The 12,593-nt window shown below is 38.3% G+C and overlaps 1 protein-coding gene across 3 annotated transcripts in view; it reads right to left on the minus strand.

Moving 5' to 3' along the window:
• Positions 1-507: 507 nt before the first annotated feature.
• The window catches only part of LOC136881242 (L-2-hydroxyglutarate dehydrogenase, mitochondrial), a 182,947-nt gene continuing 170,861 nt past the window's right edge, over positions 508-12,593 (minus strand). For all 3 annotated transcript variants that reach the window (XM_067153993.2, XM_067153994.2, XM_067153991.2), the window contains one exon: positions 508-1,119. In XM_067153993.2, coding sequence (XP_067010094.1) covers positions 921-1,119 — 199 coding nt within the window. In that variant the 3' untranslated portion in view covers positions 508-920. The remainder of the gene's footprint in view (positions 1,120-12,593) is intronic.

Genomic DNA, 12,593 nt, shown 5'->3' on the forward strand with positions numbered 1-12,593 from the left:
CTGTCAGAAGCTTGAAGCCACGACTAATATGACGATATTTAAATTATGTGACAATTAAAAATTAATGCATTTGATATTTCCGCTCCTTTAGTGAAAAATGGGACTTTTGTGTCCGAGTTAAGACAATGGGGCATAATTCCTAAAAGCAAGACAGTCCCGGGTGAAATGAGACATCTTGGATCCCTAGTTTATGGCATGCGAAAGAGACAAATTTCAGGGAAACTTAATATTCTAATCATTATAATAGAACAATTGTGGTCAGACGACATTCAATTCTAAGTAAGCATAGCAGTTTGTATCTTTCACATGGCATAAACCTAAAAGAATATCATGTAAGGTAAAATAATGTTACAGATTTTCAAACTAAATTACAGTTTGTGCAAACAAATTTCCGAATGTATGTCTATTCAAGAATAATCACTCTTTTGGAAGAAATATGACCTACTTTTAGATGACTAACAGCAAGTATAGAATTGGATAATTATGATACCAGAAAGGACTAGGGACTACAAAGGTACAGTACATTTATGCACAAAAACCAATCAAACTGAACATAAATAATACATGGAAAACATGCTAAAGAACAAAATACAGATGAAGGGTTACAGAAATTATTAAAGGTACTCTAAATGTCACAATAATGAAAGTTATCTTTGTTGACAGGTATTTAGAAAGTTAAGATTCTTGCAAGAAGCAGACAAGATAGGTAAGGACAAGATATCCAGAAGAATATACAATGAAAAGAGTGATTGAAGAATGATGACGAAGACTGCACTGACAAGTTGACAAACTTCTTAAAACACGAACAAATGAAGCATATACTTATGAGGGTTCTTATGGCACCATTTGTGCTTCAAAGCTCCGAAGTTACAAGCCTAAATATAGGAACTCTCCAGATTATAATCATGCCACTCCACTCTTCATATATTGAACTCCTTCTCTACCCGATCAGCAATCATACGAGCAATAGCCAGAGAACTAGTTGCACCTGGCGACGGTGCATTGCGGCAGTGTAAGACACGGCGAGAAATTTCATCACTGCTCCCGATGTCAAACACAAAGTCATCCACCAACTGTCCTTGCTTGTCCAAGGCCTGTGCTCGTACTCCAGCAGGCCCCCTGAAAGAGACAGAATAGAAAGTGTGCTTCTCGTACAATTCAATCAATCAATCAATCAATCAATCAATCAATCAATCAATCAATCAATCAATCAATCAATCAATCAATCAATCAACCAACCAACCAACCAACCAATCAATCAATCAATCAATCAATCAATCAATCAATCAATCAATCAATCAATCAATCCTGATCTGCATTTAGGGCAGTCGCCCAGGTGGCAGATTCCCTATCTGTTGCTTTCCTAGCCTTTTCCTAAATGATTTCAAAGAAATTGGAAATTTATTGATCATCTCCCTTGGTAAGTTATTCCAATCCCTAACTCCCCTTCCTATAAATGAATATTTGCCCCAGTTTGTCCTCTTGAATTCCAACTTGATCTTCATATTGTGATCTTTCCTACTTTTATAAACGCCATTCAAACTTATTCGTCTACTAATGTCATTCCACGCCATCTCTCCGCTGACAGCTCGGAACATACCACTTATGTCTCAAGTATTATTACAATATTATAAGTCCACCTGTTCAATACAATACAATTTGATCCACTATTTCATATGGTCAAATATTTTTTATACATAATACATAAAAGTCAAAGGTACATGTTTCACCCTCCTTACGGGCATCATCAGCCTATATCAATCTTAAAATAATACATATACTTATAAATTATAGGTTAAAATGTTGAAAAATGGTTTCGTAAAACATTATACAATAACATCTAAAACAACGATAATGCACCAAAGTATGTTAAAAGAGAGTGAAATTAACAGTTTTGAAGATTAAAACGTGATTAAACATGAAACTTTGAGAGTCTAAAACTAAAATGGATCCATATTTTTATAATATCATTAAGACTGTGAAGGCCTTGAGTATAAATACAATCATCAAAGGGGGATGTTTCTTCAATTCCCAAGTTGAATCCAAGGTGGTAATAATACTTGAGACATACGTCAACTTCAATACGGAACCAAAATGAGAATAGTTACTTGTAACATACCACTTAGTCGAGCAACTCTTCTTCTTTCTCTCAATTCTTCCCAACCCAAACATTGCAACATTTTTGTAACGCTACTCTTTTGTCGGAAATCACCCAGAACAAATCGAGCTGCTTTTCTTTGGATTTTTTCCAGTTCTTGAATCAGGTAATCCTGGTGAGGGTCCCATACACTGGAACCATACTCTAGTTGGGGTCTTACCAGAGACTTATATGCACTCTCCTTTACATCCCTACTACAACCCCTAAACACCCTCATAACCATGTGCAGAGATCTGTACCCTTTATTTACAATCCCATTTATGTGATTACCCCAATGAAGATCTTTCCTTATATTAACACCTAGATACTTGCAATGATCCCCAAAAAGGAACTTTCACCCCATCAACGCAGTAATTAAAACTGAGAGGACTTTTCCTATTTGTGAAACTCACAACCTGACTTTTAACCCCGTTTATCAACATAACATTGCCTGCTGTCCATCTCATAACATTTTCGAGGTCACGTTGCAGTTGCTCACAATCTTGTAACTTATTTATCACTCTGTACAGAATAACATCATCCGCAAAAAGCCTTACCTCCGATTCCACTTCTTTACTCATATCATTTATATATATAAGAAAACATAAACGTCCGATAATACTGGCTTATGGAATTCCCCTCTTAATTATTACAGGGTCAGATAAAGGTCTGCCTACTCTAATTCTCTGAGATCTATTTTCTAGAAATATAGCAACCCATTCATTTACTCTTTTGTCTAGTCCATTTGCACTCATTTTTGCCAGTAGTCTCCAGTGATCCACCCTATCAAATGCTTTAGACAGGTCAATCGTGATACAGTCCATTTGACCTCCAGAATCCAAGATATCTGCTATATCTTGCTGGAATCCTACAAGTTGAGCTTCAGTGGAATAACTTTTCCTAAAACCGAATTGCCTTCTATCGAACCAGTTATTAATTTCACAAACATGTGTAATATAATCATAAAGAATGCCTTCCCAAAGCTTACATACAATGCATGTCAAACTTACTGCCTGTAATTTTCAGCTTTATGTCTATCACCCTTTCCTTTATACACAGGGGCTACTATAGCAACTCTCCATTCATCTGGTATAGCTCCTCCATCCAAACAATAATCAAATAAGTACTTCAGATATGTTACTATATCCCAACCCATTGTCTTTTGTATATCCCCAGAAATCTGATCAATTCCAGCCGCTTTTCTAGTTTTCAACTTTTGTATCTTATTGTAAATGTCATTGTTATCATATGCAAATTTTATTACTTCTTTGGCCTTAGTCTCCTCCTCTATCTCGACATTATCCTTGTAGCCAACAATCTTTACATACTGCTGACTGAATACTTCTACCTTTTGAAGATCCTCACATACACACTCCCCTTGTTCATTAATTATTCCTGGAATGTCCTTCTTGGAACCTGTTTCTGCCTTAAAATACCTATACATACCCTTCCATTTTTCACTGAAGTTTGTATGACTGCCAACTATGCTTGCCATCATGTTATCCTTAGCTGCCTTCTTTGCTCGATTCAATTTTCTAGTAAGTTCCTTCAATTTCTCCTTACTTCCACCGCCATTTCTAACTCTATTTCTTTCCAGTCTGCACCTCCTTCTTAGTCTCTTTATTTCTCTATTATAATAAGGTGGGTCTTTACCATTCCTTACCACCCTTAATGGTACAAACCTGTTTTCGCATTCCTCAACAATTTCTTTAAACCCATCCCAGAGTCTGTTTACATTTTTATTTACCGTTTTCCACCGATCATAGTTACTTTTTAGAAACTGCCTCATGCCTGCTTTATCAGCCATATGGTACTGCCCAACAGTCCTACTTTTAAGATTTTCCTTTCTATCACATTTATTTTTAACTACCACAAAAACAGCTTCATGATCACTAATACCATCTATTACTTCAGTTTCCCTATAGAGCTCATCCGGTTTTATCAGCACCACATCCAGGATATTTTTCCCTCTGGTTGGTTCCATCACTTTCTGAATCAGCTGTCCTTCCCATATTAACTTATTTGCCATTTGTTGGTCATGCTTCCTGTCGTTCGCATTTCCTTCCCAATTGACATCTGGCAAATTCAGATCTTAGGCATAGATATCAAGGATAATTAAATAAAAAACCACCTATTCAATACTTTCCACGTTTAATGTGGTTATTATCTACATGATTTTATGTAGACTTATTTGGTCAGGTACATGTTTCACCCATTATTTTGGGCATCTTCAGCCTGTAAACAACCTTTAGGTCAAGGTTTGGGACCTTTTAAACCAATATAAACATACTAATATATACACTATATACAACATATACATTATATACAATATATACAAACATAAGTCAATACAGTAAAGTTTTTTGGTCCTAATCTATCTAATATGGAAAATGTCCAAAACTAAAATGGATCTCCTTTTCGGTGAAGAGGATTGCATATCGGGGTTTATGTGACCCCTATATCATATTAAGTACTTGACGTATCGTGTCTGGTGACAGGATGTGTCGTCAACAATAAGTGGAGATTTGAACTGATTGTAGGTTGGTCAAGATTGAAAATATAAATTTAAATTGAATGTGATTTAACTTGGCAGTTCTGGTTAACTTAAAATGTTCAAAACTAAGAATAAAATGAAACGGATCTTCTTTTTTCTTGAGAAGGGGTGATATTAAAACTGGAGCTTGTTTGACCCACGATTAATATTTAAATGTGTTGTCGTGCACAAGTGGAGATTCAAAAGCCGATTGTTGTAGGTAGACTGGTCAAAAACGTTGTGAATGAAACTGTTAGCGTCTTGACTTTGGGTCTCATGTAACGTCAAGGAACTGACAAGAGTACAATATTTAGCTGTTTCATAGTTTTAGGCTGCTGCTTAATTGGGAAGAGACATCCTAGACACTTGATACAGTCTTGTGTGAAAATTGTTCCCGTTGATGTGTTGCTTGGTCTTTGGGAGGGATCTTAAGAATATCTGTAATGAAGTAGAAAAATAATTTTGAATTAAAAATTTTTGAGCACGCGTTGTGATAAAATGTATTAAATTAACACCTCTTAACTGTAAAATGACTTACTTGTTCAGTTAATACTAGATGGATCTGTCTGTTCCGGCAGCGCCTGTCTTGTCACCATTTCTACTCCTGGTGTTGTACTGGTGCGGTAATGGAGGGGCGGGGCATGCAGGGAGAGTGGGGGTAGGCTGGTCTATGGGCGTGTGTGCTGTTGCTGGAGGGGAGTTTCTAGAAGCAATATGGGCGGGTTTAACTTTTGGCATGATGGATGAAGCATTTGAGTGTGGAGATTTAAATAATTGAGGGATTTTGTTTTGATCTGAATTCACGATATTAATTAATCTAGGTGTTAATTCGTACAAAGGATTTTTAATTTCATTGACGTCGTTGAGATTTTTATTTTTATTGTAGGTTTGGTCTAAAAAGATGTGTAGGTTTTCCAGTTCATTCATTAATTTCCCTTTACCTATGCTTCTAATGATGGTAAGATCTTTCTCTATGGATGTAAAGTGATGGCCCGTTTCTCTCATATGTTGGCTCATCGCTGAGTACTTATTGTGTTTTTGAGCGTTATAATGTTCCAGATATCTCGTGTTAAAGCTGCGGCCAGTCTGTCCGATATAAGAAAAACCACATTGTGTACATGTTAGTTTATATATGCCGGACCTTGAATAATGGTTGCTATTGTGATTGACCTTGTTGTGGTTAAAAAACATGTTTCGATTAGTGTTAACTGTCCTGAAGGCTATATTTGATATTTGTAAATTCAGATCTCCCGCTACAATCACATTTCTTTTCATCTCGTTTCCCACATAGCTGACTATCCTATCAAATAATTCTGAATCCGCGTCAGTGCTACCCTTTCCCAATCTGTACACTCCAAATATATCAAGTTGCCTATTATCTTCAGAAATGAGCCTACACCTAGAATTTCATGTGTCTCATCTTTAACTTTCTCGTAGCTTATAAATTCTTCTTTCACCAGAATGAACACTCCCCCTCCCACCCTTCCTATCCTATCTCTACGATACACACTCCAGTTACAAGTCATTAATCTCATATTTGGTCCGTATTGACGACAGTGATTACATATAATTTTAAAAAATATTTGTATATAGGTTGACATTAAACAAATATTTTTTAAAATTATATGTAACACACTCCAGTGCCGTGAGAAAATTTCTGCATCCATTATATCATTTCTCAGCCACGATTCAACTCCTATTACAATATCTGGTAAATATATATCTATTAAATTAAATCTATTAAATCTATTAAATTGATCATCTTGGAGGACAACACCTGCTGAAAAACTTACAAACAAAGAAACAGATAGATTTACAGAGATAAAAATATCTTTCCACCTAATGTATGAATATATGTGCTCTGAATAGTAGAAAAGGTATTTCCAAAACCTATTTTTGATTATTTTAAACAGTTCAAGAAAAGTAATTCTCAGTTTTTTGCACAAAATTTCAAATTATCTTGTTAAGTTCAAAGGTAATTTTATTGAAATTAGTTAATATGTGCTTGAAAATGCTGTGTATTGATTTTTCTCTAAATAATTGTCTTTAAGTAATGAGATTTCTTATAACACAGCCAGTATAATATTCTCATTACACACAAACATTTATTTTGGGCTTTACATACATTTTAGACTGTTATTTCTTTCAACATTCAGTCTGCAAGCCTCTGTGAATTAACTAAATGCCAACAGAATCCTCTATTTCTAACTAGTTCTGTGGCCTCGTTTGGTTCTATACGATCTTTAAATTTAATCGTCATCGTCTTGGTCTCCCTCTACTTCTCTTACCATTCACGGCAGATTCTATTATTCTTCTAGGAGACCTATCCTCTTATATTCGTCTCACGTGACCCCACCACCAAAGCCGATCAATGCATGCAGCTTCAACAACCGAGTTCTTTCCTAATATGGCTTTTACCCCCTTCATTCTGAGTACCCTCCTGTCACTGATCCCACCTGTTTGTACCATTGATTTATTCTTGCTACTTTCATATCTATTACTTCTAACTTATAAATAATATATTCTGGGTCCACCCAGCTTTCACTCTCATAAACCAAAGTTGATCTGAAAAAACAGATTGGGTGCTGACTTCTACAGAATAATGTTGATCGCAACTGTGTTAGGTTTGCTGTATCTTCATTTAATCTCACCTACTATACTACCATCTTGGCAAGACAGACACACAAATGTCAGTGTACTTGAAGAGATACAGACCACCAGTATATAAGCCATGGTTTTAAGACATCGGCTACAATGGACAGGGCATGTAATACACGTGCCTGATAATCGCATTCCCAAGCAAGAGTTCTACTTTCAGTTAACAGTGGGTAAACATTGTTTGGGAGGTCAGAGGAAGCGATTTAAGGATGTAATTAAGGCTAACTTGAAGATGTGCCACATTGGTGTTAACAACTAGGAGACCTTAGCCATCAACCATTCATCCTGGAGATCATTAGGTCATCGCGGCACACTACTTTTTGAAGAAAACCGTAGGTGAATAGCAAACGATAAGAGGCAATGAAGGAAGGAAAAAGAACATGATACGAGAACAATGGCTGCTCCACCTGGGACTATCTGCCATCTATACAGCAAATTTTGTGCCTCCCTTATGGGCTATTCAGTCACCTATGGACTCGCAAATGAAGAGGAGTTCTGTTTGGAAGACCAACCTACTTGTTTTCGAGTGTTTGCTATTGTTCTACCATCCTGGAAGAATATACATCCTAAATACTTGAAATTATCTACCTATTCCAGCTTTGTATTCCCATCCTTACCTTCATTTCCCACAGGTTTCTTCCCTATTGACATCACTTCAGTCTTAGAAAGGCTTATTTTCATATCATACTCATTGCACATGTGACCTGTTGTGACCCAAAGTTGGCAATGGAAATTTTACAGCAGAGCTGAACAAAAGTGTCTTGGGTGTAAAAATTGCATTTCTATGTTTTGAATCCTTGCTCTACCTATGGGTCTTCTTAACAAACTAAGTTATGCAGCAGTTCAATCTTTTGCAATTTATGTCATGAAAACTTTGCACAATTGGTTTGGAAATTTGTGAAAGCTGTAATTTTTTCTCAAAATACAGTTTACTTAATAGCAACAGTCAATAATTCATATCCTCTGAAGTACTGTACCTAGAAGCATGAACTTTTCTTTCTAAATGCTCAGTATGTTATGAAAATTTTAGAACCAAAAAAGTCAAAAATGAAAATTCTGACTTTAGGTCCCTTGTTGCAATTTACAAACTTCATCATATAGGTCCGTATTGAAAAAAAATTATTTGGCGTATGGCCTTTAGTCCCGGGCGTGTCCAAGGACAAGTTCGGTTCACCAGATGCAGGTCTTTTGATTTGACGCTTGTAGGCGATTGTGCATCTTGATGAGGATGAAATGATGATGAGGTGATGATGGTGGTGATTTTTGTTTTAAGAGGAAATACAACTAGGTAATCATCCTCTCTGAACAAATTAGTGGAAAAGAAATTTAAAATAAAATAAAAATATATATTCAACGAAGAAATTTGGAAACAAAGTACAAAATAAAACAATAAATTATTGAATTAGGCCGAAAAATTAGTAACGAATCAAAAAAGAATGTGTGTTCCCTGAGTAACAGTACACTTGTAATTTATATACCCTTGATTAATCCACTATCACACATAAAACGGATGACGAGATCAGCAGTAGTCGCGTCATCAGCTAATATGCGTTCGAGTATTTCCTGCAGGCCGAGGCTTTGTCTTAGGCCAGAGAGACCAGCACACTCTGTGAGGATGTGGGCCACGGTGAAATTGGCACCACAAGAACACACTGGGGGGGTCTTCCCTCTTTAGGAGATAAGAGTGTGTAGATCGTCCATGACCTATCCTCAGCCTACACAATACCATGGCCTCTCTCTGGAAAGGCCAGAAAGAGGATTGCCACATGGTGGTTGTCTTCTTAATTGCTCTCAGCTTTTCGGGAGTTCGGATAGCTAGCCACTCCGATTTCCAAGACGCCAAGATGGTTCGACGTAGCTGAGAACATATATCTTTAGCAGGTTCATTGACAGGTTTTGGAGGTAAAAGTACCAGTTCCTTTTCAGCTTGATCCGCAAGTTCATTTCCCGCAATCTCAACGTGGCTTGGAAGCTACCTGACTAGAAGGTCACCAGTGGGTGTTGTGAGAAACAGGTTCCAATAGACTGCAGAGAGCTTAACGAGTCGGTACACATAAGAAAAAGGCTTGTTTTGTCACCCAGTGCAAACTGCATACAGCTCCGCAATATACACGCTACATACACTAGGAAGTGAGATCTTCGTGCTCATATCATCGGTGACGAAAGAACAACCAACATTTTCTCTGATCTTAGAACTATCCATGAAGATATGTCTAGCGTCTGGACATTGGTGAACCAAGTCCTGGAAATACCTCTGATAAACGGAGGGATCCGTGTTCACCTTTGGTCCACAGAGTAGATCTAGACGTATTTCTGGTCACGGAACTAACCACGGAGGTACCTCACTAAAAGTCTGTTCAAGGCAACCATGCATATCTATATTTAAATCACAACACAAGCTATCAATTTGAAATCCAACCAGCTGTGAGGCATTTGGCATTTCACGAATTTTGTCAGCGCACGTGAGGAGTAACTGCTTCCTCCTTCTACGTAAAGATGGAAGTCCTGCTTCAGCGAATAGGCAGGGAATGGGACTAGAACAGAAATCTCCCGCTGCCAACCTAACTCCACTATGGTGAATACTGTCTAAAAGGCTCAACATAGAGCCATAATCTGAACTTCCATAGTCAATTCGAGGGAGAACCGTTGCAGTGTAAAAACGTAGCAGCACCGCACGTTCAGCTTCCCATGAGGTGCCTCTGAGAAACTTAAGCATGTTAAGTCTCTTCATGCAGGCAACCTTCAACTGACAGATGTGGGGCTGCCACGTTAGTCTCTTATCAAAATGGAGACCCAGAAACCTGCAGGTGTCTACCACTGGTAAGACACAGTTTTGCAAGCGGAGCTCTGGTTCATGATGCACAAGCCGACATTGACAGAAGTGTACAACTGAGGTTTTCGCAGCTGAAAATCGCAAAACCATGTTGCAGGGCCCATCTGTCGACTCGGTTAATAGCTTGCTGTAGTTGTCTCTCAGCAAACGCCACCCTTCCAGAGCTGTAATGTAGAGCTAAATCATTTACATACAGTGATTGAACGACTGCAGGCCCAGCAGCGGAAACTATGCCGTTGATGGCAATTGCGAACAGCGTGACACTCAGTACCGATCCCTGAGGTACTCCATTTTCCTAAATGCAATATTGAGAAAATGCATTCCCTACGTGGACTCGAAAGAGCCAGAGGGATATGAAGTTCTCAATAAACGTTGGCGATCACATATGGCTTCTGCAATTTCGTCAGTCCACCATGGGACCTGTTTCCAGCAAGGAATACTGGACAAGGAAGGAATTGTTTCCTCTGCAACAGCTAGAATTCCAGTAGTAATGGAAGAAATGGTGGTCGTCAACAGCCTCCAGCATGCCATCGGCCATCATTGCATGTCTACAGGAAAATTCTGGCCAATTTGCCCGCCCAAGTAACCAGCGCTTGAGTACTTTGAACTGTCTTTGATTCACGAGAGATAGAATTATTGGGAAGTGGTCACTATCACAGAGGTAGTCATGTACTTGCCACCACAGCAGGGGAATTAGTGAACGGCTGCACAAAGTGACATACAGGTGTGAGAATGTGACATGTATGCTGCTGAAATGTATCGGTTCCCCTGTGTTAAGCACACAAAGATTGAACTAGTTGATCAATCACTTGAGCATCCTCCCCCTGGCACAGAAAGATGGAGAACCCCAGAGTGCGTTATGGGTGTTCACGTCTCCCAGCAAGAGAATAGCAGGAGGTAACTGAGCGATCAAATTTTGTAATGCATATATTTCAAGATCGTAGTCCGGTAGAATGTACACGTTGCACAGCATTGTCATTACTGGCAACGGAGTGAGAACTGCAACTGCATCTAGCTGAGTACGAAGCAGAACATCGTCGCTGAAGATGTCGGAGCCAACTAGGGTACAAACGCCCCCAGTGGCTGCGCCATCTACAGCTACTCTGTTTTTAGAGTAAAGATGATATCCTCTCATAGTTGTGTCATGTCCAGGTCTCAAATGAGATTACTGTAGACAGACTACGGAGGCCGCAGAAATGGTTATCAATTGACGCAACTGAGCTAGGTGGTAGTGATAACTATTGCAGTTTCACCGCAATAGTGCCATTGTGTGGATTGGCAGCGTTACAAAATTTGGACAATTGCTTGCCTTTCTTTCCGTCAACTACCTGCCTATATCTACCATCTCTGTTCGTTTCCATTTTGTCATCATTACCATGTACAATAATGATGGCTTCAGTCTCCATTGTGTCCTCAGCAGAGGGTAACTTAGAGAATGAGCCCTCCATAGATGGTGAACTCTCTGATTTTGAATGGTGGGCCTTCTTCCTGGGAGAACTGAGTTGCCTAGAAAGGGATCAAAAATGAGGCCATTGGGGCCTCTTGTTCTTTCCCACCATTTCCTTATTCTTTGAAGGAGAACCGGCAGATGGTTTACCGGTCTTCTTTGGGGATGCTGTGACCCCGATGGGGCCGGAGAAGACATTTCCTCCAACTTCTTAGGGGAATGCTGGAGCTTCTCCTCCTCCTTGATATGTGCTTTGGTAGGAAGGCTGGAAAGTTTTCCAACCGTAGCTGGAAAATTTTCCAGCCGTATTTGGGGAAGTCATTCCGCCCACACTTGTAGGACTTCCCAGCCGAAGGTGCCCTTTCCAGATGTTTTCGGCAATAACATACTAACCAATGTTTCATTGTGATTTGTTCTTTCTTTACCTAATAATTTAAAATGGATGAACCCATGTCCTTTCTGAAATGTTTAAAAATACACTAAAAAACATACACACTGTTTTTCCATAAAAGTGTCTATCACTTTCTTACAAAAAATTCTTCACATGTTGAAATTTGATTCTAAATAAAATACCTTGAGATTTGACATATGGTAGCTTCAGTGTACAGTGTACTGACTAAGGTAGAATTTGAACTTTGGCCTTGGAAATGGGAGAATGGGATCTTATCAACTGAAGAATACTGAAGATTGAAATCTAATGATTTTTTTTTTTTTTTAAACGAGTTCTGGAAAGAAAAAGATATATATGCACATTAGTGGGTTTGAGCTCTCAGAAACTGCAAAAGGAAAGGACATGGGTTCATCCATTTTAGAGTATTAGACAGTAATAATTATGTATTTTAATTAGATATGAGATGCTATGGCTGAAGAAGTCTTAAATTAGACAAAACATGTACCAAAGGATGTATAACATATTTTAACACTGAATGTGTTCTCACCTGTAAAGTGCAATGTACTGATTGGATGGACCATTAAACATAATACT

The sequence above is a fragment of the Anabrus simplex genome, chromosome 9, assembly GCF_040414725.1.
Source record: "Anabrus simplex isolate iqAnaSimp1 chromosome 9, ASM4041472v1, whole genome shotgun sequence".
NCBI lineage: Eukaryota > Metazoa > Arthropoda > Insecta > Orthoptera > Tettigoniidae > Anabrus > Anabrus simplex.